This window comes from Lichenostomus cassidix, chromosome 1, assembly GCF_008360975.1.
Source record: "Lichenostomus cassidix isolate B80296 chromosome 1, HeHo_3.0, whole genome shotgun sequence".
Classification (NCBI taxonomy): domain Eukaryota; kingdom Metazoa; phylum Chordata; class Aves; order Passeriformes; family Meliphagidae; genus Lichenostomus; species Lichenostomus cassidix.
In genome coordinates this window covers 20,166,323-20,193,234 of record NC_139479.1, presented here as the reverse complement: position 1 = coordinate 20,193,234, position 26,912 = coordinate 20,166,323, and the positions used below count along the sequence as shown (strand labels likewise).

General features: G+C 36.4%; 1 protein-coding gene across 2 annotated transcripts in view; it reads right to left on the bottom strand.

Annotated features, from left to right (window-relative positions):
• Positions 1-26,912, bottom strand: part of ANOS1 (anosmin 1) — a 128,909-nt gene that overhangs the window by 15,289 nt on the left and 86,708 nt on the right. For both annotated transcript variants that reach the window (XM_085052476.1, XM_085052468.1), the window contains exons 7-9: positions 20,708-20,910; positions 18,072-18,219; positions 14,586-14,735 (exon numbers count right to left, since the gene is read on the bottom strand). In XM_085052476.1, the coding sequence (XP_084908602.1) occupies positions 14,586-14,735; positions 18,072-18,219; positions 20,708-20,910 (501 nt within the window). The remainder of the gene's footprint in view (positions 1-14,585; positions 14,736-18,071; positions 18,220-20,707; positions 20,911-26,912) is intronic.

The window sequence follows — 26,912 nt, the reverse complement described above, 5'->3', positions numbered from 1 at the left end:
TTTTCAAATAACTAATAGCTGATGTTAATTACTTTAAGTATGATTTTTAAAGTAAATTTTCTAAGGTATAGAATGAGTTTCTAGACTTAAGAAAAAACTTCTATATAAACACCACATGATCATGTTCTTAAAATTCCATATATGCTTAGCTCTTTTTTTCAACAAGAGTATGCAGCTAACTTTGTTGGACAGAAATCTTACATATCTAATTAGAAATGTATGGATCAAGAGATGCTCTAAAGATGGGGTTTTTTTTTAATTCACCCCAATCTGCCTTTATTTTCACATGAGTATCACCAGAGAACTCTATCAATAATCTTTAGAAAGATGTTCTCCACCAGATTTTTGTGTTTTTCTCTCCCTCCCCAACTTAAACTCTTTAGTTCCATTTTAATAAAAACAAATAAATATATTTCAGATTTTTCTGGATGGAAAATGTTCACTTATTCTATATCTTCAAGCTGTAAAAACAGCTCAAAATTCTATTGCTGCCAATGCCAGCTACATCTGTTTGCCACTTGGAAAATTTCAGGTTCATATTCACAATTTAAGCATCTTAAATTGATGAGTGGCAAGTACTGCAATAGCCTAAGCCAGGGCTGTACAATGGTTACTGGGCTAAATGTCATCATCTCCCCACAGAATTTAAAGCTCCAAGTACCATTCAGAAAAATAATCCAGCAAAACTCCAGGCAACTCTGCGACTTCTCCTAGATGGAATTCCTGGTTTAAATGATTCTACAGTCTATTTAAAATAAACTAAATTGTGAAGATGCTTTCTTTTTCTCATCTTTGTCAGCTTCTTCCATGCTTCTGTTTTGTACAAATCCATTACTGCCAGCCATATGAATAATTTCATCTAATGTGGTTTCTTTTTTTTTACCATGCTACAGCAGACAGCTACATTCTCTGCCTCAAATACTTTTTTCTCCTTTATACTGCAGTTACTGTTCCAGGAGGGTGCCAAATTGACTATCATAAGGAACTGAAGGTCTGTAGCTGAAAAACTGGCATTGCATGGGCGTAACAGGTAACAGCAGTGTAATTTGTTCATGCAGCCCAGCACCACCACTGTGGAGCTACTGTCACTCCAGGAAAGCAGGAAAACAGATCTAAGAGGTATTTATGTCTTTGTATCCTGTGATCCACAGCAAGAAAATTGCAGCAGACTGTTTTGGGAACTGGAGCTAGTTCTGCCACTGGTTTGCTCAAGGTCTTTTGGCAAAGCACTTCATGACTCCATACCTCTGTTCCACCCCTATCAAGCAGTGAAAATTATAACAGTGTGTGCTGAAAAGGTATTTCAGCTCTTGTATATCATTCTGATATGGTTCTCTACTATTTGGTACAAAAATGCCAATTAATACCAACTGTGACAACACTATTATGTAGGCAACCAAATTACAAAAACTTATTAGAAAGGAAAATCAAATGGGATTTGCTGGAAAACAAGGTTTCATAGCAGACATGTTCAACAACAGCAACTCAAATTAAGGTTTAATTACAATAAAAATGTCTGGCATCAATAAACACAGCAACATCAAGTTGATTTCTGCAACATGACAGGATTGAAAGTAATTAACATGCAGTGTCTGACAGATTTTCCCATTAGAATAAAAGAAGGCAAAAAAGTAAATATTATAAAATAAGACATATAGTATTATAAAATAAGACATATGAAAACCTTTACCTGCTAGCATAAAATTACTAATTTAATACAAATAACTGGCAGCTGTGAAATGAGTATTTCAGTAAAAAAAAAAAAGTATATTCTCTATTTTTTGTCTAGATACCTCAACAAACTGACACTCTCCAAAACATATACATATAATTAAAATGCTAACTGTATGTCAAAAGGAGTTGTTATCAAAGCTTGGAAGATAATGAGCCATATGTAAACCTGCTGTCTTCATTCAAAGGTAACCTTTCTTCAAACTGAGTGCCATAAGGAGGATGAAATATCTGTGAAACTATTGAGTAAGAAAATTATTAAAATAATTTGTTCTGTGTGCAGTTGAACCTTTAAATTTATTATATTTTGGTAGAGCTGATATTTCATATAGCAAACTACTGTAGTTTTTTGTGACTGACCACAAGTTTTTTGTTTTTCTTTGCATGCTGGGGGGATTGTTCCTACAAGCTTCTGAGGATGCTGGCCATTATTCAACAAAGCACTTAGGCATATGAACAGTTGTGTTAACTTCAATAGTTAAGGGTAACTAAAGGATCAGACCAGAAAGTTTAGAACCTAGCAAGATCAAGACACTAATGACTATCAAAACTATACTTAAAAGAGGTCTTGAATATGTCTTTGATGGTCTTAGAATAATAGGAAGAAGGAAATATAAAAAATTAAGTAATTTCCTTTCTGGATCATGTGTCTTGCAGCATTACTGCTTTAAAAATAGGCTACAGCAAGGGGAAAATATTTTGTAGTTAATATCACAACACAGGGCAGAATCTGCTCAGGGCACATGAAGTACATGCCCCAGTGTCTACAAGCTTGATTAATTGTTTCTACTGTAAAGTTATAGTATGATTTTTCAGAGCTCTGTATAAATCCTGTGTCAACATACCATCCGAAAAAAATATTTACCTCACTGTATTGAATGGTGAAGCTGTAGCAATGGTAAATGGTGAAATTAATGATGCCTTGCATGAAGTAAAACATATTATCAACTCTGAAGCACCCAAAGGTGTGTACAGGTCAAAAGCTTCCTGAAGAAATGTTCCTGCTCTTTCTCCTCCCAGTATGGAACCCCTGATACACCTTTACAGCTGAGGATCTACTGCAACCCAGCATGGATTCCAACCCACCACTCCAGCAGAGGGATGAGCAGCAGTGGCTGCTCTGCAGCATCACCTGCCTGTATTCCCACACCACGAACTATAAAGCAAATATTTGAGATAGAAGGTGATGAAGTGTCTGCTGCTCTCTCAGGCTCATCTGTGTTCATCTGTTTATTGGACCAACATTGGTTTCCATGTCTACACAGACCTCTACAATATACAATTTTCCAGCAATGCTTACTGGTAAAATTCAGTTGCTGGAGAGGTCCTGAAAAATGTGCAGGGAAGGCTGAAATATGGGCAAAATCCAAGTGAATAAATGAAGCAATGTTATTTACTACTAGTTCCTTCAGTTTTGAAGATGTGGTTAGCATGAAATGATTCACATGGTATTTATTGCATTGTAATAACAGCATGATAGAAGATCAGTTTGGGAAGGGATACTTCAGTGTACTGCAGAGAAGCAAAATAAGACCTCAGTCAGTACTAGATCATAACACTTATTTATTTCTTCATATAGTGGTTCATGAGCCATTATATTACCCTGATTCATGGTGTCCAACATTTGCAATCTGAAGCTAATGACAAGACAAGAAGTAATAATATAATAACAAGTGCTATTTTACTCATGGTAGTTTAGCAAATGCAAAGGGAGGTAAACACAATTTACCTTCAACAAATGTTAAAATGCTGCACTGATGTGCTAATGCGTTGCAAGTCTCTCTGCACTTCCCTTTTTCCTGGAAAAACTACTTGTTCTGTCACCAACATTTTAGGTAAGTTCTCTCAAAAAAATTAAATTGTAACAGCTCTGTCTCTTTTGCTTCCTCGGCATTGATTCACCCGATGGTGTAAAAAAAAAATCCATAGTTTTGTTTGGTTATGGAATTCATGGTACTCGTGACACCTCTTGAGAAAAAAAGCTTTTTAATAACCACCTATTCAAGCAGTATGATTAAAAAAAGCACCAAAACCTTCAGTTGACATTTAAACTTCACTCAACAAACAATCCTTAGCAAGACAAACTATACTGTTTCCTGCTCTTACATGGAATATAAGCTGTTTCAGTTAAATAATGAAGATTTTGTTTCCCCCATTATGCCATTTAAAACAAACTTTCTTTCTACAGAACACATTCTTTGTATAACAGAAATCTCAACCTTTCCAAAAATTATATTAACAATTACTGTCTGGCAGTAATTTAGAGACAGGCCTGAGACACAGTATTTTTGTCCATAGCTAGACTAGGAAGCCTCAAGGTTTGAAGATGTTTATATTGAAGGATTCAAGTCTGGGATCATCTCTAAGCCGGATTACCTCTACCCTTACTTATTTTCCCACACACAACATCCTATACAATGTGAGTTCAACAGTATCTCATTCTGGTTTTCCATTACAAGGAAATTTGCCTCTTGTAAGCTCCAAGCCTCACAATAGCTACTTGTAGCCTGAATAGAGGCTTTCTACATTACTCCCTCACAGCCAGATTTTCAAAGCTATCTAAGCATCCCAAACCTGAATTTAATGAAAAAGGGAAAAAAAACAAGACAAACAAGTCCAAGCCTAGTTAAGGTCACCTAGTGAAAACGTCACTAGGTACTCTACCATCAACTGCAGCCTTCTATGTGAATTTGAAAAATGGGGACAGTAATTTAGATGAGCACACTATAATAAGGGTAAATTGATTATATTGAGGGTAAGTAATCTTGGAATCTCTCCCAGTTCCAAAGTCAAAGCACATACTCATCTCACCCCTAATTCCAGAGTGGGAGGAGATGCAGGGATGCACCAGCTACTCCCCTCTCTCTCAGACCTCATGCAAAAACCATACATGGGTGGGTTTGCATGCACCTACAGTGATCCACTGAGCTCCAAAACTGGATTTTCCTGATATGCATTATGGAAAGCCATACCAAGATGTTGCTTTGTTGAAGTAGTATACAAAAAGTTTATGGTATTAACATGCTGTTTCTAAATCTGCAGTTTAAGATTGACAAGTCTATGAGAAAAAGAACGGAGCAAAACAAGGTTAAATATCTATAAAATTATGTGCAAACAGACAAGGTAAACAGAGCAAGAATTAGTATTCATATAAATGTAGAAGAATTGGCTTCAAAACAAAAAAAAAAAAAAAAACCAAACCAAAAAAAAAGATAAAAAAGTGGTTCTACATAGAACAAGCACTTAAAACTCTGAACTCCATCACTCAATGTTTTTGATGCTCCAAAATTTGGTGATCTTCATAGGACATTGCATATTATCATGACGATAAATGCATCAGAAGTGAATAAATACAATGGACTCACACTGGGCTGAGGAATTTTCATTAACTAGAAGTTGTCTGCAGCTGGGACATTTAAATGCAGAAATACTACACTCTTGCCCTATTCTTATGTTCCTTTGAATCCACTTTTGGCCACTGGCAAGAACAGAACACCTGTTGGGTAGGATCTTTGGTCAAGACTACTGTGGATATTTTTGTATCTAGTTTATGATCACAGGAGCAAAAGGAACTGATATTTAACAACTCATTATACATCAGCTGCACATATGGGACACCTTGAAATTTAGGATATAATTTCAGTTTCAGATACCCTTTTTTGGTTTCTTTCCCTACAGCTCTAGCTACTCATTCAAACCATGCAGTTTCCTTCACCTGTTTGTAGTGTTTATGCAATTGGCTTTATGGCCACCTTATAAACTAGCTAATTAAAAAATACAGATTAAAAAGAGGCACGTGGAGGAAAATTGACCCAATTTACAAGAGGACACTCATTAGTTTAAACCACCTTCACCATAAGTATGATGACTCCCTGCTGATAGATTAACCTCCCCTGGATCATAAGATCAATGCCTTATCCAGGACTTAGAGAGGCTAAGAGAGTACTTAGGAGCAGTTATTAGCCCATAGCTCATGAGGAGCATCTTGTAAACTGCTGAACCTCAGCATCATTTTAGTTGCAGTAGCAATGGTAGGATTGCTCCAGGTGTGATAGTGCAAGCATGAGAGGCAGGGCTGTGACTTAATATGACCTAGTGATACAGTTTGGGGAAAGGAAAGGAGGAGCTCATTTGGTCAGAGCATGGTGCTGATAATGCCAAGATTGTGGGTTTGATCCCCATATGGGTCATTCACTTAAGAGCTGCACTCGATGATCCTTCTGGGTCCCATCCAACTCAGAATACTCTGTGATTCTGTAATTGGATGCTGAAAGGCTTCCCATTTTATCCCTAGGTTGTTGAGACTGCCTCACATCAGACATTGCCATTGATAAGCTTAGTGATAGGCATATATACATATATATATAAAAAGTACTTTGTTTGTTGTTAAAATAATTAACTTTTTAGGTTGTGGTAATACTCAGGAAGTAATTAGAAATCCAGAAAAATTGTACTAGGCAGACAGTATTACTGAAGGTACATAAAGAAGTTGGTTTTGAAAATCTATTTTTTTCCTGAAGAATTAAAAATCAGGCAAGAGTTTATTTATTAGTTGGCTGGTTAATTTTTTCCATGCCTTTAAGTGGGTTAAGTCTTAATAAATGATTTTGCAATGGAATATAGAATGTTCATCTGCAGTCTGACTGCAGGTACTCATTCCACCTAGTGATGGTCTATCTTTGGATTGAACTCATTGATCAGGTAATTCACAGCTATATTTCTATTTGATCTTCTAATGTAAGTTCAAAAGAAATTAAGCCTAAATTTCTACTAGTTACTAAATTTAAGAATAAAAAGAAGACTTCTTTTAAATGCATAAATTAAGTCAAATTAAAAACACTTTCACAATTACTAAAGGTATTCTGGAGTATAACTCAGGTCATACCAAGGACTCATACACAGCTCACACTACATAAATTTTAAAATGAAGCAATAAATGGTTAAAATATACAAAGTGTTAGAACTAGTCTGATGAATGTTTTTGACCAAACCAGTCCAGTACAGCCTTCAGCAGACATCAGTGGGTGCCTGTTAAGTAAAATCAGTGTTCTGTGCTGTCTGTGCTTAGGGACCACAGTGGGTAGCTCTGATTTGACTTGTGATTATTTGATTTCCTGGCAGACTTTGAATCAATTCCAATTACATTCCTGAGACTAACACTTGGACAAACTTGTCTCTAAGTTTCTCATCCAAAGAGCTTTAACCACCTACCCTGAAAGGTATGGAGGTTTGGAAGCTAGTGAAAGACAACAAATAATGGTTTTCTGTTCTGTCTGTGAAACATGAAGAAATGCAGTGAACTGTGCCTTTGAAAAGACTTTCCAATATTGTCCCATTTGCAGGGGAGATGCCACTGAGGTTGCCACCCCTGTAAAATGTAATTTCAAAACTTTATAACTGGCCCCACTAATCAACTGCAGACTATTCGAGAATTCGAAAACTATCTGCTCCACCAAATTCTATTAGTTGTGGTTGATGTTTTTCATGACTCCCACCTTTTTCAGTATTGTAAGTATTTCACATTTGAACAGAAACCAGTCAGAGTCCTATAGGCATTTCATAAAGTACAGCAAGCAGAACTGGAGATGGTCAGATGCTCCCCTTTTTGTCCTCTCCAAAAAGGCAAAAATATTTCTCCAGAAACTACATTAAGACAAATTAAAGGAGTAAGACAAAGTCAGGGAGGAGTAGGAATCCCACAGATACTTCTGACAGGATATTCTTTTAACTCTGGAATAATTTCCCATAACAATTAAAGCTGACAGCACTACCTATCTCCCCAGGCACCATGCTGTGGAAGTCCATAGGATACCGGCATCTGAGTCAGACACAGAATGTGTAGAAAAGCAAATTCTGTAATATCTACTAGGGTGTTTCTAAAGAGGTGTTCTAGTCAAAGAGTCCTGTGCTTAGAGTCAGCTTTGCTAATTAAATCCCTAAATACTAATGCACATTATGCATTCCCACACAATCAACCACTGCTGAGACAAAGTCTCTGAATTCTCATGGAAGTCTGAGGGCAATATATTAGTGTATATTTCACTATAATTAACAGTCAGATCTTTTTTTTTTTTAAAGAACCATCTGGACCACAGTGATATCTTGAAGTACAAGTATTTTACTGCTTGAATATCAGTAATTAGAATATGGCCAGCTGCTCAAACACTAATCTGCCCAGTGCAACATCTAGTACTAAACTAATGCTTTAGCGTTAAGCAAGTACTGCTGAATTCTTTACAGTAACAGCTGGAAACTCCAACTGCCACTGAAGGATTTCTTTACCTTCAATGGCTCTCCTTCCATGAGAAAGGACCATTTGATATGTGTTATCAATGGGAAAGCTTTCATTTTAAAACCTGCCGTATTAAATACCTTATTACAAACAAAGAGTCAGCACACACAGTCATTTCATTTATGTCCCTGAACTAAGTGAAAGTTAATTTTGTTTTCCTAAGATCTGGGTTTAAAAGCATTTGTGTTAGCTTTCTGTTTGCTTTGCCTTGCCTTGCATTTTATCCTTTTCTGTAACTGAATTCATTCTTCTTGTTTGGTTGACTTATCAGACAATGGAGGATTCTCTGCCTCTCCTTGCCTTAAGTGTTCTTTTTTTCTTCAGCTTTAGCATTTACAGAAACACAAAGAAAGAAGCCTGAAGCCAAGTCTTAATGCATTTTAAATATTTGTCTTTTTAAGCAAAACCAAGGGGTAGATATATTGATTTTAAATATCTAGAAGTACTTAAAATGTTTAATTTAAACAGGGGGAAGTCAATGCACATGGAGTTAATTCAAAGAAAAGGAAACTAAAGCTTTACCTGAGCAAGGAGAGTTGTATTATACTCAAAAATCATGCACTAAGAAAATGGTAGTGAAGGCAGAGTAATGAGTTAGAAAATATTGTTGTGACAAGTGCTTTGGAAAGAAAATGCATTCTGATATTTTAATGTATTATAATTACTGCAGCAAGTGATGAGAATTGATGCAGTGAGTTCATAAAAGATGGGGGATTTTTCCTTCTGTCTGTGGGCAAAATCTTATTTTCATACACAAATTTGCAGCAACTTGAAGGTTTTTCAGCTGAGTCCAACACTCAGCTCTCTAGTTGCCCACCCACAGAAAAATAGAGAAAACCAAAGCATCTTTTAATTTTCACACTTTCAGTCTTGATTACTGCACAAGATACTGAGGTTCTTAATCATCCTAAGTATCTAATCCTTTTAAACAGGGCTTTCAGAGTGCATCCATTCTTGGTAATGGATGGTTCACTGTGACCTCAGCACCAAGGAGTTAAAAGTGATTTGTTCAATTTGATTCCACTAATTGCAATCTCTAATTTCACACATTGAGATGGCCAAAAAAATCTGGCCATGAACACACTCTACTTTTCATTTACAAAAGGGAGATTCATGCTGTTTAAGGAATGTACTGTGTTTCTCTAATCCCAGGCCTAAATGAGAGGCAGCAAGGGAAAGACATTTTTTTCCTTTAGAAAGAAACTATTGTATTCATATGCAACATGCTTCTGGATGACTCTGTCTAGCAAAATCATGTGGATTTGCTAAGTACCTTGTACTGCTTGAAGTGTGGAGATATTTTTGCTAGCATGCATCCTGAAGTGATTATTGTCATCATACCAAAGCATTCAAACTGAAAGATTATTTCAGAAGCAGCTTTATTTTAATGTAAAGTCCAGATTCTACATTCCATTCATGCCTTATGCTTACTAAAGTTAATGGGACATAAGAAATGACACTTGAAGAACAGGCCCAGATAAGTCTTTCCTGCTTACCAAATTGTGGCACATTATAATCCATATATATGAAAATCCATCCACTTGCCCTGACATTTATTCAAACACTCTGCTCAGTTTCTGAGTACTGATATGCAGTCACTCCTGCACTGTATTAAAAAGACAGTTTGGTAATAGTTTGCAACACCCCCTCTGGCGCAGTTGTTGCACAGGACAGAGGTCTGATGAATTCTATTCAGAATGAAGATACAAAACCAAAAGCTTCAGCCCTGGTGTCATCATTGTGCTCTTTTCACTGCCTTCCTAGAGGCACATCTGCAAATTTCACTGAGGAATCTTCAGTCATGGAAGAACTATCTTTGAATAGTCAAGAGACATCACCACACCATCTGTAAATCCTAACATTACAAAAAACTCAGATGGCCTCTGCAGGCTGGTACTCTTGAAGGACAAATTCCCTATACTGAAAAAAGAATGACAGTATCTGTTACAGAGCCTTACAGACAGAACTGAATAACTTGCCTGAACTTCAGAGTTAGCTCTACTTTGAGCAGCTGGCTGGACCAGTGGACCTCCAGAAGTCCCTTCCAGCTCATTTAAATTCTTCTATGATTCTGACCTGTTTTTAGCTCTTTAGACTGAGTAAAATGATCCAAATTCAAAAACAAAACAGCTCCCAGCTAAAATGGGTCCAGTGAAAATGAAGAAATAATATAAAACAACCTTAGGAGTATGCTTGTGTTTCTTTAAGTGATATAAGGAATCCACACAAGTCTTTCTGTTTCTGTAATCTGTGGAACACTTTGAGGCTGCAGTGTTGGGAGACACTACAAAACTTTTCTAGAGAGCCATCTTAGTTTAAGAGGAACATAAAAAAAAAAAATAAAATCATCAGTCTGCACAGAATGGTATGACCTCTGAATAAGGAATACAACAAAAAATTCTCAGTAGGTATTACTATAGAAAATTAATAACACTGTTCTTACTGAAAGAAAGACTGCTGTTATAGTAGCTATTTAAGTTTACATTACAGCTAAAAGAACCTATATTAACATAACAAAGGCAAATGTAGGGTTGAACAAAGTTTAATAAGTTTCAGCAAAGGCAAATGCAGGGTCCTGCACATGGGGAAGAACAACCCCCTGCACCAGTACAGGCTGGGAATGACCTGCTAGGAAGCAGCTCTGTGGAGAAGGACCTGGGGGTCCTGGTGGAAAACAAGCTGTCCATGAGCCAGCAGGGTGTCCTTGTGGCCAAGAAGGACAATGGGATCCTGAGGGGCATTAGGAAGAGCATTGCCAGCAGGTCGAGGAAGGTGATTCTGCCCCTCTGCTCAGCCATGGTGAGGCACATCTGGAGTGCTGTGTCCAGTTCTGGGCTCCTTGGGACAGGAGAGGCGTGGAGTCTTTGGAGCAAGTGCAGAGGAGGGCAACAAAGGTATTTGAGGGACGGAAGCATCCCTTTCATGAGGAAAGGCTGAAGACACTGGGCCTGGTCTACCTTGAGAAGAGAGTCTGAGAGGCGTTCTTATCAATGCTTACAGTATCTTAAGGATGGGTATCAAGAAGATGGGGCCACAGTCTTTTCAGTTGTGCCCTGTGACAGGACAAGGGACAATGGGCACAAACTGAAACAGAGAAAGCCCCATCTAAATGAGGAAAAAATCCTTTACTTTGAGGGTGGCAGAACACTGGAACAAGACGGCCAGAGGGGCTGTGGAGTCTCCTTCCCTGGAGATATTTGAATCCTGCCTGGACACGATCCTGCACAATCTACTCCAAGTGAACCTGTTTTGGTAGGGAGTTTGGACTAGATAATTTCCAGAAGTCCCTTCCAAACCCAGCCATAGTGTTATTCTGTGATAACATACTGGTTTAAATCTGCATCTAAAAAAACCCAAAATCTAAATAACATTTTTTTCCTTATCTTTGCAACTATCTCTTGTTCAGGTCACGAAGTATAACACATAAAGTACAAAAAAAGCTTGAAAACCAAACCAGACAAAGCAAAGACTACTACAACCAACTTTCATGCTGGCCTCTTAATTTTTCTGTTTTGAAGTTATACATTCTAATTTCAGACTATAGAATAGCTATTCCTCCACCAAGGAAGAGCTGATTTTTAATACCAAATTACACAAAAATGAGAACATTAGTGCAATTGACAGGGACTCCTGTGTTCATCCACCATGTAGGAGACAAAAAGGTCAATTTCCTCTCAGGAAGGATTTGAACTCTGCCTACCTACAGTAAAAATAGATGCCATGACACTGAGCAGGCTCAGGTAAAGTCTCTCTCAGTATTTCCTGTTATAGTTGCTGCACTCTAATACCTCCTACAACTCCCTACACACGACTTAAGACAGTGCAGTTCATAAAGGAGAAAGATGTGTGGGTACAGCTCCCAGTGCAGCTGGCTCAGTAACTACTGTTTTTCATGAAGATGGGACACAGACAATGTGATTCTCCTGCTGTGTTCCTTGCATGGTGACAGACCTGCTCTGCAGTAAATTGTCACCAGCAAATTTACTGTGCCTCATCCATGCACTACATAATCTCCAAACTCTTGCAAGTGCTTATAGAAGGTGCTGGCTTCTCAGGAGCAGGTAACTGGCTGTATTTCAGTTCCACATGAGGCAATGGCTCCTGCTGAGTTACTGCATGTGCTGTGACTCAGAACACTGATATTTTCTTTTTAAAAAAGAAAAGAAAAAGGTAAGTGTGACAAACTGCCATATTCTGCCCCTCTTTACACATCTTTGCTATCACTGCTTGTTCTGCAAGAAAAATGAAGGCATCTTCCACTGTATGGCTGGGGCATGTACCTAAACACCCCAGTGTCCCTCACAGAACTTGCCCAGGACCAAAATGGGCTTCTGGCTTTCCCCTCATACAACTGGATGCACACAGCTTCACACAAGGTAAGTCAGCTGTACAGTCAGCTGCTCAACAACTCAGCTAGCACATCCCTGGCACTAGCTGACAGCATGTAATCCATGCAATTTTGTACAGGTCTGAGACATATCTTTCTTTGACATTCTCCGATTCTGGGAATGATGCCACTTTGAAATACTCTTATTTCCAAACTATGGGTTACTATAAAGATGCTGACTACATTCTTTCTTTTTATATACATTTATAGTCTTTAATACCAATATTAGCTCCAGGTATGTAGCAGACAGTGAGATTTAGCTCCAGATTTAGATGGAAATATTCAGATTTGTATGGTGCAATGCCTCTAAGCTCAATAGCTGTGTTATAATACCATTATAAATAGTGGACACCTAGTTCAAGATATCTATGCTGGAACAAGAATATTGCTCTTCTCCTCAGGATTTTTCCTCCATTAAGTATAACTAACTTTGGAGAATTCACAAGGTGAATTTCAGTAGGAGTGCTGGCATTTTGGTCACAGGACATATGATCTTTCTTCTGGCAACAGGCTAGCAGGAAAACAGCTGCAGCTGGATTGATTGTTCCACAGGGTTGAATCTTGCCTGGAGACTGTGAGTTGCACAACCCTGTCTGACGCCTGTGGGAGACATCATCGTCTCCTCATCTTTGAATCCTGCCCCTCATTTTCTTCAACACAGGCTGCCAAGAATAGAACCTCAGCTCACAGAGAGATGTTAGGCATCTCTAGGCTTTCTACAAATGAGCTGTCTAGGCTCCTCTCTGTTCTCAATAAAGAAGAGAGGCATCTCCAGAGAGCAATTCTGCTGCTGTGGGGGATGAATTGCTTCAGAAGTCACCTGCTTTTCTTTTCTGACAATAAAAAGAGTTTGGAGGAGTTGACATCTCACTTGCAGAAGTCTAAAGTTTAAGGTGATCAGTTCCAACCAAGCTCAGAACATATAAATCTCACTTTGGTTAAGGAAAACGACATTTTTTGGTAAACTGAATATTCCCGATTAAAAATGCCTGAACTTTTATTTAAACTTTAAATTATTCCAGCTTTCCATGAAGTAAAAGATGAAATAATAATGGGGGAAGCTAGAAAAAATAAAACTAGCATATCCAAGACAGGGACAAATATTCAAAATGTGTATGTAGTCAGCTGAACCAAAGCTTGCATGTTTTATGGAGGAATAAGGATGGATTTGAAAGTAATGGGCAGAGCAGGATTTGGAAGGTAACTATTCAAAAAGGCAGGCAAAGGATAAGAGGCAAAGGATAAGAAGCAAAGGATACCTCTCACAATCCACAATACCCAGTGTGACATATTCCTGTTACATATCATAACTGAACATTTATATAGCATGTCCTCATTCAGGGTGTTGCCACACACATCTAAACCCAAAAGCACATAAATATTTCTGAAATTCTTTGAAAAATTCAAGAAGAAAACATGACTATTCACTTCACAGCCCTTTATTTCAAACACAAAAATTGAATGGATTTAATTTAGTGGTCTTGATGCACATGTAGATTGCTCCAAGCTAAAATCCAAACAGTGTGAGCACATTTTGAAATAACAGCACATGAACCCATTATGGCTAAGCTGGAGCAACACATATGCTCCTAGAGGACAAGAAAGGAAAATCTCTTCATTGATTTCTGAGTATGAATGGATGCTTTAAATTTTTTATCATTTGCCTTTTGACTGGAAGACTAAACCATAAAATTGCTGTTAGATTTTTCTGAAAACCAGAAGGATGCAGCCTAGCATGAAACTAACTTCAAGAAGTTTTCTGGTTGTGACCAACTACCCATTCTGTTCTAATTCAAGGTGACTGATAAAGTTTGGTATAAGCCAAACATTCATATGTTCCTCAGAGCTTTTGTGAGTAAGGCCAAATTTTGCTATTTAAACATTACAGAGGTATTCCAACCAAAATAAAAATTGTCTCAGCTCTGTGAACATTCAGTGTCCCAACATGACTGACTACAATTTTTGGATAGCTGATACAACTGATTTCTTTCTGCAAGACATTTACATGGGCATAATGCAAAGAGGAGCAATGTTTCACTCTAATGTGAAGGGATGGAAGGATGGGTATAGGATTCAACTATGAATTACTCATAATATTGAATTAATGTTCTACAACTCTGAGATGGATGATGAGAGTCCTCCTTAGAAAATATAGTAAAGCAAAATTTGACAAACCTGTCTTCTTCCAGTACACTTTGACCTGAAGCTGGTTGTCCTGATAGAAAGGAGTTCCAATTTTAAGAAAACGAGTGGTTTTCCTTCTTTGAAAGGATGGGTAAGGATCCACCAGTCCTTTCTGTGGTTTCCCAGCAGATGTCCGTTCCTCTGCAATACACAGAACAATCAGGAAACTATTTCATTAACTACAGTGCTGTATAATGACTATGTTAAATTTGTTGAAATTCAGAAAATAATAGTATCTTTAATCCAAATGACCTTATTTGTGTTTCTTACCTAAAAGAAATAAAAATTTAACTGTACATAGTGGTTGAAAAATCACTAATTTGAAATTCAGTCAAAGATCATAGACAGTGACCAAAATATAAATAAGTTTTTACAGGGAAATGCTCTGTAAATTTCCTGAAGAGTCATAAGCAAATGGACTGTATTTATATCCCCAAGAACAAGAAATGTTAACACACTGACTTTTCAAACAGGCACAGAACCAGCAGCTCTCTATAACACCTCACAGTCTTTATATTCATGCAGTGTTTGAATAAGCACAAAATCCAAGGACAGCATTGAATGTAACCCACAGAGTGCCACATGTGGTTACTACATCAAAGTAAATATAGTCCTCTGGTATGCTATATAAGAACACTGTGGTCAGATTAAAGATCTGCCTTGCCCACTTTCCTGCTCCCAACAGTGAATGGTGAATGCTTATGGAAACATTGCAAGAGTGGAATTTTCTTTCAGCAATTCCCTTGGTGCTATGTGCCTTGCTTTCAACATGCAATTGCAATTGGATGTCCTTTATCAAGCATTTTGTTTGGCAACAATTTATCAACATTTAGCAGGGTTGACAGTACTTATAGATATTTTCAGTTGAAAAAGCAGAAATGTTCATTCAAACTGCACTTTTCATTGCACACTTGCAAATGTATCTGATCCAATTAGGAGGTTGAGATTATAAACAAAAAAAAAAGCAAAAAAAAAAGCTGTATTTAATTCAATATTACACCTTAATTAAAACTAAGGAGTCCAATAATAAGGAAGTGGAAAATTATTAATTACATACTTGAGAGGAAAAGTTTCAGGTTTCAATAATTGTCACAAGTAACATAAAAATTTGAACATTTTGCCTTATATGCAGCTTCAGCTGAAAATCACTTGCTTTATGGCCAAATTTTACTTTCTCAGCTCTTTGCTGAATCTGGTAAGATTTTTCATTTTGTTTGTTTTAAATTAAACTACCAAACTTAGGGAAATTCTTTCTCAAGGTAACCATAATGTTACTACTACCTAAATGGAAATCAAAAAGTTATATAGAGAGAATTGCAAACTAAAATCTATGAGGTATTCCTCAATTTAAATCATTTTAATTTTCTTAAATCTCTGCTTTTCTATTCTCTGTCTGCTCCACTTTCACAAAAACCAGGACACCAATTTAGAATATTTCTATATAAAGATCGAGCGAGAGTCTTGCTACATTTCCCAGAAGTGAAGCACACAAATACAGTGAGACAATGCATTTCTGAGTGTGGGGAAATGTAACACCAGAGGGCTGAGGTCAAAGCTCACAGAGGTCTGTAGGACTAAATTACTTCAGCGGGTTATGGGCTATCTCTACTCTGACAATAGGACCAGACACCTAAAAAACAGAGCTTTGTTCCACGAAGAGCAGAGCATCTGACAGTGCAACTTCAGCAAAATTGGCATGTTGCTTCTGGAATTACTTCCCAAAAGCCATGGAAGTCCCAAAATAAAGACAAGCCATGAATGTCGTGTCCTAGATAATATTTCAGGCAATTTTTTTGTTTCTTTTTCATATTTCTCCATCTGCTTCTGAATATTCTCAGAAGTACATCAAGCAGGACTGGCTCTGTACCTAACTAACCTGAGAGAGATTCAGAAGATGAATTTGCATCTCCTCCAGGAGAATTCACAAGGTGAATTTCTTAGGAAAAGAATAAGCAAAATGTAAACATCTCCCATAAACCCCAATGATATGCTTCTAGTGGAGTTCAATGGATCAGTGCATGCTATTAAACACAAAGACCGCACCATGATTTTTCTTCTATTTCATCTCCTGTGTACATATAGAAAAGAAGCTTGATGTGGTGACTCCAAGAAGATTTTGCTATTGTGCACTGTCCTGCAAACTAGTCCTGCTTTTTTAGGGGAAGATGAAAAGCACAGGTACAATCTAGGAGGGCCAATAAGGAAAGGGCAGAACTCTTATATTCATTTACCTTGGGCCTCGCCAAGGATTTCATCCAAATTTGCCTAATATACAGACTGTGGAGATTCAAGCTGGTATTCTGGTATGGATTTGAGGCAAAGACTCAGTGTATGGAATAAATGAAAACTTGACCTTCTGTTTTCTTTCAAAATGGCCCAAAAAAGTAGTAAAGATTAGTTTAACACGAGAAAAAGAAGGATAGTTAGCCTTATTTTTCTTCTTGTATAGGAAGCAATCATACACAAAAAGGTCTGTTATAGCCAACAACTACATTACAATATTTTATGCATACCCAAACAGAATATGGCAATGACAGCAGTTGATTAATGAGGTTGAAAGTAATTACAGTTCTGTTATGAAAATGGCTACAGGCTTAAACTTCGAGTGTACTTTAAAGAAAGAATGTAAATGAATGGAAAATGAAATGGAGTCAGGGCAGAACATTTAAAACCGTATTCTTTAACATTTTATTATCAGAATTCTGCTATATTAATTAATCAGAGACCCATCAGTAACTGAAGCAGTAACTCAGTATTGTACTGTAATTGTATAAATAGCATTTAACTGACTGAGAATTATGGTTTGCTCCCAGATTCAGAGACAGTTTTCAATTATATTACTTAGCATGTGAGGTTCTAAAGACCTTAACATTAATGTCATTATAACCTAACATCTGAACATCTTGAGATTTTAATTCAAATGTAGGTCCTATGTGTGCAATATTTTGAGAATGCATTGTTGTCAGACATGGAATGTTTTAGATTCCCTAATATAAGAGTCAATGTTTTATGTATCAATTAATAGTAGACACAAGTTTTTGTGGCACTGAATCTAAATTAATGGGCTACTAAAACTAGCCAGGATTTTGGAAAACGTTGCAGGTTTACACTGTCTATTTAAGAAATACAGAAATGTTTTTATTCCATCCACTGAGAAACACAATCAGTATTTATACCTGTATTGCATCTAAAGAATATCAACACTGCAGTTACGCAAAGGATTCTATTCTCTTTGCAATTGTTTATTTTAGGTGAGTAGAGTCTAAGTCAAGAATTAGGCAAAAAACATTACCAATTTTTATATAAGAAATTTAACATGAAAAGTTTACTCAACTTGACTGAGAGACAATCGCTGTACTACGAAACAGCCCTTTAAGAAAATGATTTTTTTAAAATTTGAGAAATCATTGTATAAAACATAGAAATTCCAAAAAAAGGAGAGAGAAAGCATTCAGGTGTTTGAGTATGATTACTCACTATTACTCCTGATGTCCTGAGTGGTGCTAAAATGGAGAGAAACCTTAGCGCTCTTGAGGCGTATCTGACCCCAACGTGTTACTGCCTGCAGCTCTACATTGTAGTTGCTGTTGGGTTGGAGTCCCTCCAGGACCACATAATTTTGGGCCTATAATAGAATAAATACACAAAGTAGTTATAACATTGCTGAAACACAGGCCTTTATTAAAAGCAGGCTTGTTATCTTAGGCACACCACTTTTTTGAAATTAGAAAATGCATATATAAATTTCAGAGCAAAATTCCCCTTCTGCAAAAGATTTCTTTAATTGACTCTGTTTTTCTGTGTCATTTTAAAAATACCAGCCTATTTGATGTTTGCATAATTTTGGCAGTTCCTTGGCAATTCCAAACCTATTGTTTGGGCAAAACTTACGGGGTTTTCTTCTATATAACAAGGTTTTTCTCTTAGGCCAAAATCATTTTAGCAAAAGGAATTTAAGCACATTATTCCCCAATTTCCATGCAAGTAAAGCAATTGAAAACTTTTTTCTAGAGACAGCCAGTCTGAAGACAGCTGAAGTCCAACATTTAATTCATTTGTCAATACTTTCCATTTGTTTCAACTCTTGAAAATAAAAATCAAAAAAACAAACACCAAGGAAAAATACCCTCTCATTGGAAAGAACACTTTTCCTGTATCGAATGGAAAACAGAATAGAAAAAATACAGTTTCCAGTGTCATGGAAGTGTTTAAAACAGGGAAACAATAGATTAGGTTTATAATTCTCCAGTCAATAACCCACAGGTTAAAGACAAGGCACATAATATTGTAAAGAAGAGACCACCCTTCTCAGTAGTCTTATATTTTCATTTTGTCTAGATTTAATTATGAAAATGTCCTTCTAGTCCATATGCCAGATGGAAGATATTACTCCATGTTTTCAACAGAATTCCTTGTGCCTTTTAAGTCTGACAGACAGTACAGAGCAAAAAAGATTACCAAGTAACTATCCAACACGTAACACTTGGGATGTTAAAAAGGGATTGTCAAAAAGCATTTAATATTAATTATATTTACTTGTTTAGTGCTGACATATTGACTATAACTCTTGACTAACAGTGTCAATATTGTAGTCAAAGTAATTCAATGTCTACCTGGAATGAATCCATATGAGATTATTTGGGTTAAGCAACATCTAAAGGTAAAAACTGGACAAAAATAATCTTCAGTGATCCTTAAAAATTAAGATCTTTCCTTCTTTCTTTTTTTTTTTTTAATGTTCCTGCATTTTCCATTTTTATCCTAGGAGTTGCTAGAATATTCAAATGACCATTGATAAGCCATAGCATCTGCAGGGTCCTGAATCTCACTGGCACTGCTGTGCAATTTCACAACTTGCTGCAGAAGAAAAGATACAAATCAGGAGTAATATGAAGGATATTGTAAGAGCCTGCCTTTTCTATAGAATACACCCTGGTTCTTCTGTATTTCCCCATATTCAAGGTCAGAACTTTGCCTCAATTACTGTAATGTTCTATAATGGATCTATTTTAATATTATTTGCATGTAGGAAGTATCCTATGCAAAGGTATTAAGGACCCAGCTCAATTTTAAAGTTCTCTGGGATTTCTGATGTAAGGACCAGCTTGTAGAGAGAAAGCTCCCAGGTATCTTTAGGCTGAAGCTTCTGTCCTGAAGGTCTTTAGCCAATGTCAGGTTTCTTGAGAAACACAAACTTTTCTATGTAGCACAGTCCAACCCTGCTCCTATCTTGCCACAACTATTTTTTTAAAGGGCAATTCTTTTCTGTGCCAATTCACTTGCATGATCTCATCACACAGCCTTTATTTCCTTTATTTCTGCCAGGGTTTGGTGACTGAGGGATAGAGAGGGAATTGTGACCCTCTGACTGTCATTCATCTTAGTGCAACAGGCAGCCAGAGACAAAACATAGTGTTAACACAGACATGGGACCAAATTCTCACTATCAAAAGCACTGAGAATCAAATTATCTCTAACTGATTGCTATTATTTCTATCTAGTTATTTCTATTAACTGCTTTAAAAGAACATTCAATATGCTTAAGGATAACAAAATAACAAAAAGCTTTCCTGTAAAGCAGTATTTAATATATTGTTCAAGAAACTCATAGGAACTTGCTGCTAAGGAAATATTGCCAGATCTTTGGTACAGCAGTTTATTTAAAGAGTTTTGGGTATGTTTTTCCATTGGACCTATAATGATTATTTAATAATTACTCTCTATGATAGTGTCACAAGTTTTATTTGCATAGTGAAAGAACAATGTGGCAGATTATGTCAGGCTTTTTAAATAAAACAAACACTTTAAGAAACATTAATTGAATAAGCCTAAATTTAGAGGACTAACAGCATTTAACTTTTTATTCATCTTTCCTTAAAAATCTTATAGCATTTACCTGTATTCTCAGGCAGAAATTTACTTCTCTCCCTGAGTTCAGTGTAAGAAAAGGACTGGGAGATCAAAATTGTCTATGGGCCTTTTGATATTAAAAATCAGGACCACTGTTTTACCAGTGGCTGAAATCATGCAACTTATCACACATTTATACTTGCACTCCATTTTGTGTCAGAAATAAACCACATTTCTGTCCCATTTACTGATTTCTTTCTTACCCCATCGGTAATCTTCCTTCTCTTTTTTTTTGCTGGGATTACATATTTGCTGTATGTCCAGCTCCAGAAGACTTTGTAGTGGTGCACTGGAATATCAGGATCTTCTGGAAGATCCCAAGTAATCACTACATTTACACTTCCATCATTGTTTGCAGTGATATTGGCAATCCTGACATTAGATGGAGCTGGTGGAGCAGATGGATCTGGAATTAAAAAAAAAAAATTCTAAGGTAAAAACTGTCTTTAGAAAGGTAAGGATTATCTTCATCTCATGGATTTACAAGGCATTCACAAGATGGGTTGAACACTCTAAATACATTGAGGAAAATTCAGGCAAAGACTTCCCATAACTGATATGGCTTCTTGTTCTGGAAATTCAGACTCTACTGAAATAAAAATGGTGGGTTAGCATCTAGTTTTGTCATAAATCTGTGTTGTTGGTGGTTAACAAACATTATGAAGCTTTATCAAAATGTACTAGACTATCAGCTTTCCTTCACTACTTTAAATACATAGTGAGTGTAAAACACTGAAGTTCTACAAGTGGCCCTGCAGAGTCACAACGGAACTGCATGGCTGAAACATTGAATATTTTTTTTGTTGCCAGATAATTCTCAGATGACAAAATTATCTTTTGAAACATTGAATGTTTCTTCAAAATTCTAATATTGATATCTACCACCATGGGACATAAATACTTGCTTAGAATAAATGTAATTAACACATAATGATATATTATGCTGTGGTAGAAATCTATAGGGGTTTTTTAGAATGTCAAAAAGCAATTAGCTACCCCTGTGATTTATTTCACATTTCTGGTTCAACTGCTGGTCAATACCAACTGAGAAAGTTCCTATTGTCTGTGTGTTGACTCTAGAGTCAATAAGGACCCATGAGAGTCAGAGGTTGAATATTCAGAAAAGATTCAATACTGAATCTTTTCCAATATTGAATGTAAGGTCCTCCTTGTGGACTCACTATATAATATCCTGGTCCCAAGTAATGTGAATCAATGGAAATTTTGCAACCAAGCTTCTCAAAGTCCAATTTGCTGTTTACCAAATCCTACTTTTTAATCCTGCTTTTTAACTCACACCTTTTTCTAAATGGCTGTGGTAGCCAAAAATTGATGACAAAATACAAGGAAACTGCAAACACAAAATTTACATGGAAGTGTGCAGTAAGGTTCAAAAAAAGCCCCCAAAAACATTAAAAGTATATCAGACAGAATAAAGGAAATTCATAGTAATTAAGACATGCTATGAACTTCTAGCCATATGAGCCATCACTTATTTGCCAGAAATAAAACTGGAGGTGTGAGGAGGGGACATCAGACGTTCATTTGCTGTATGGTTCACCTGCATTTTTTTATAACAGCAAATGAGCTGTTAAATAAACAATCCAGGCATACTAAATTAATCAGATAATCCCTATGACAAATGGTGTCACTGAAAAATCCCATCATTTAGTTTACAATAAAAAGACACATTCAGAATTATTAAAGACAGCATTTCCCTTTTAAAGATCAGCAGATGTGAAATAATGACTCATTCCTGTTACTGAACAGGACTCTTGCTGAAATAACAATGGATGCTCCTGTTTCCTCACATGTGCCATTTTAGTTAAACAGCAATGGATGTCCCTGTTTCCTCGTACATATTATTCAACCAAACTTTTGGCCATAAAAGTTAGAAAGCATACTTAAAAATTCTGGAAATTTAACATAATTTCCAAATAATAAAAATCCCTTACATCTCACTTGTTTTTTTTAAATCCACTAGCGAGCCAGTTGCTTTTATTTTTTCTGGCTTTGGAGAAGCACTGCTGTTACACTTATTTCCTTACCTGTGAAGTTACCAACCACTCCATCTTAAAGCATGCAAAACTATTTATTCCAGAAGTGATAAATTAAAGAAAATTTTACCTAAATGGCTTGTACTATTCTCTCACACAATTTTTCATTTACTTCTATTATTTAATAAGTAGGTATAAAATGTAATTTAGGTACAATAAATTTAAACACAATCGATTCATACATCTTAGACCTTTATTAAGCATTCATCTTCACTGATTTTAAATGTTAGGGGATTTTTTTTTTTTTTTGTTGTATGACATTATATTAGGGAAATAAAACATTTATAGCCTGAAGTGCAACATGATCATATTACTGTAGGTGAATTATTCAGGTTATCTCCCAGAAGTACTATGCATCATGTATTATGTATACAAAACATATGGGATAAAATAAAAGTGTTTCAGAGAATATATCTTCCCAAATGGTCAGATACAAGCAAAAACAATTCAAGCTATAAAACATGTTTGTCTTCATTCTGCTTCTACAAGAGATAGAAAGTCATTAAAAAAGAAGTCTAAAACTTAAATGAAATAGCTCTTCTGGACAAAGTTTATTCCATGATTAAAAATATTTAGAAGTTCTCTTCACCAATTTTTTGCAAGTCTAAAAGCAAATTACCAAATTTAGATTGTTTCTTTTCAAATGTTTTTATCTCCACTCCAGCAAAAGAAAGCAGCAAGGAAGAACTATGTGCACACTGAAACCAATAGATCATTTCTTCTAAATTCTACAGCACCAGCATATCAACCTGTACTTTTTATAACTGCAGTTTATTGACAATATTACTTTATCAGTAGCATTTCTTCTGTGCTCAGACAAAATGCTGATCCACATTTAAAAGAAAACCTATCAGGCTTTCTACTTTGCTGTGTGAGAATACAAACATTGCATTAAAAACCATTGGGTATTGCACTTAAGGACAGAAAGAACATCCTCTTAAAAAGAATATACATGTGAAATAATACAGCAATAACAGATATTTTTCCTGAGTGCCCTCGATCTTCAAAGAGTCTTTTTGCAAGCCTCTCAAATGTCATCCACCAGAATGCCTTTGAACAAGGAACAGTGGTGGTGGCTGAAGACAGAAAGGAGGAGATCTGCAGCTAACAAACATGAAAAGGTAAAACATTGAAAGTAACACATTTTCTGTAAGAGCATTTTTAAAACTAGTGGACTAAGCTTAAGAAAAGAATAAGCTATAAATATGCAAAATATCAAAGATAAACAAAACTTATTACAGTTTTGCATTTAATCAAATTTAAAAAAAATCCTGTCTGACTGTATGGATGCATCAGCAAAATATTTCATGGATTTGGGGTGTATGACCTGAAACATTAAGCCACTTAGTGAGCATTTTATATCAGATTAGGATCCATTCCATTTTGAGTATTTCAATACCACTATACAATTTATTCACCTATTTCTATATATTCCTGTCACACTCATCATATTACAGGTGACAAAACCATTATTTTGTAAGTTATGAACCCAAGATTATTAATTTTTTCTTAATTTGAAAGGATTTAATTTTACCAGCACAGCAGACAAGGGAGAAGGAATAACTGCACAAGATATTGTGATTTCTGTTAACTGGAAGAGAAACCAAAGAACTCAAATCCCACCCTCAAAGAAAACATCTCAAAAAACCCCACACCCCCTAGACATCTCAAAAAAACAAGAACCCAGAAAACCAAAAAAGCTGTTGTGTTTACAAGCACGCCACAATCCATGCCAGCCAGTTACCAGATAACAGATTAGCTGGTTTTTTCTGCATTATTGAATGGAAAAGTCATGCTTCTACAAGGTGGTCTGTTATGCTTATGTCTATATAGATACATAAAGCACTATACATCTCATGCTAAAATACTTCAAGGTCTAATAACTGGAACCAAATCATAAAGCTTACACACATAAGGTGTTTGTTAACCTGACTATAAAGCTAAAGTGATGTTCTGCTGACTATAAAGCTCACAGCCATTCTACTGTTAGTCTTCATGTACCTGTGATCCCTTTGACTGACTGCCCACATGTATAATTCAGATACAGGGATGTAAAATTATTGGAATGGAAACTGCTGCCAGTTTTTTGAGAATGTAAAGTACTGAAACTTTATATACGTGAATTTGTCTGACTGGTAAATCAAATTCTTTGCTTTGCAGAAGGAGTGGTGCTAGTTGCAGCTTTTCTTTTGCAGTTTATACAACAACTCAAATAAAATAGAAGTCATTCTATATATCCTAGAATTTGGCACAGACAGCTGTCCTCAACTCAAAAAAAATTCTGGTCTCAGCAGTCTGACAAGTAAATCGCTTCTCACTGCTAGAAATGATAGCTTCATTAGGTCAAGGCTGAAGCTGCTGTTCCAGCACATGGGGTAAGTACTGCATTTGTCTGGATTGTATTTGGCTTGAGTATACCCAAAGGACTTAAATTCCTGTCTTGCTGGCTATTCAGCCATCACAAGCAAAACTCTGTCTCCAGACTCCAAAAGGGAGGATTTCTTGCTACAAATAAAGGAAGAAAAGAAAACCCTCACATCATCACCATTTCAAAATGCACATCTTCCCACACTCATACTTGTAAACATAGTGATATTTTATATTTTCCAAAATTCTTTAAATCAATAGGATCTGGAAATACTTTTGCAACCTTAAAAAACAGTATGGGCAAGCTATACACGTGAATCATGTCATACACTGCTGCAGTGCATCCACTTTGCCTTCCAATGTGGCAACTGTAGAGAAAACAGTAAATGATTTGCAATAGGTGTCAGAGAAGGGAATAATGACTTTGGAACCAGAAATCTCATTCTGGGCTTTAAAAGTGAGAGAGCCAGTATGACAATAATTTAAACCCTTTTTTATGGAGCTTTTTTCCCTGACTTAAAATAGATCTCCCATTGCTATCTTTCAAACATTAGACCTTCCAACTCTAAAAATCTGCTGAAGCTGCTCTACAGACAAGTTTCCAACCATTAAACAGTTCCACAGCACAAGCGGGAGGACTGGCTCTGCCCGATGGAAATGGCACACATAAACCAGCTGTGCAACAGCATAAAAAAATCACTGGTCTCAAAGGAGCAACAGAAAGAATTTTATTGCCCTGAGTGGGTGTCTGTTCTGGTTTTTCTAACACTCAGTAATGTATGCATGAAATCACATCCAGCATGGTACTTATGTGCTGCGAAAACAATGCTGTCTGCTTCCTTTTGCTAGCAATCTATCCAGTGTATGCTGGCAACTGACTTCTTGGTGAAGATAAAAACCTTTAGCAGAGGTGGAAGGGTCAGATGGTTTGGGCTCATTGTGTTGATCTTATTGCCTCCTTTTGTCTCTGGAAATGGCACAGAAACTACCTACACACCAGCGAGATAATATATCGTATACAAATGCCTAACATTGAGTCCTAGAGTTAACTGAAGTCTCTGTTACTGAGAGTTCATTCTCATCACAAATCATAAAAAGATAGGAAAAAAATAGCCTAAAAACCCTGAACCAAAACCAAGAAATTAAAAATTGTGTTACTACTAGTGCCAACAGCTTCTGACCAGTTAGGTTAGGCCATCCAGTGCCCACTTACTGGAAAGAAAACACAGATCGTTTCCATCCAAGGAGAGTAATTTATGGATTGTAGGAACAGTTCTCTCCTGCTTCCAGAAGAAAGGAAACAGCTTGGAGAGAGCCAGTCTAAATATGATGAGAAGAATATTTGTAACTTTATGGATCAAAATGTTATGTCAGGTATTCAGTTACCTTTCTTTATTGCTGTTATTGCAAATTGTTGCCACTCAATTAAAGATAAAAAGGAAAGCACGCAAAATTTAAAAACCCTGAAAAGAGAAGTAGAAATTACTGTCAAAAAAAGCAGACGATTTTGATCAATTCTATCTGACACCAGCAATGTAAAAGTCCATGTGCACAATCCCACTTATATGAAAGAATGCACTTTCTAGGTGCAGTATTCACTTATTTTTCCAGCCACTCCACCACAGACAGACATAGTCCAGCCTGGGTTTCTCGTAATTTCTGAATTGCATTTTGGCAAAGCAAAGCATCACTTCATTCCCTGTGAAGGGTCATGTCAGACAAGCACATGCAAATCCTTAATTTCCTTTGAAAAAAATAAATAAACAGCATTAAAAAAAGAGCTCTGCCTAAGCTTTGACTATTTCAAAAATTCTCAGCTGTGTCACTTTATTTATATATTAATGCCATAGATGAACACATGAGGCAGTGTAGAACAGCTAATAAACTTTCACCTCAAATGTTTACAGTATAAGAGCATCAAAAGCTGCAGTACATCAGACCTCAAAACTCAACTACATGAAGAATGGCAAGTTGAAATGCTTAA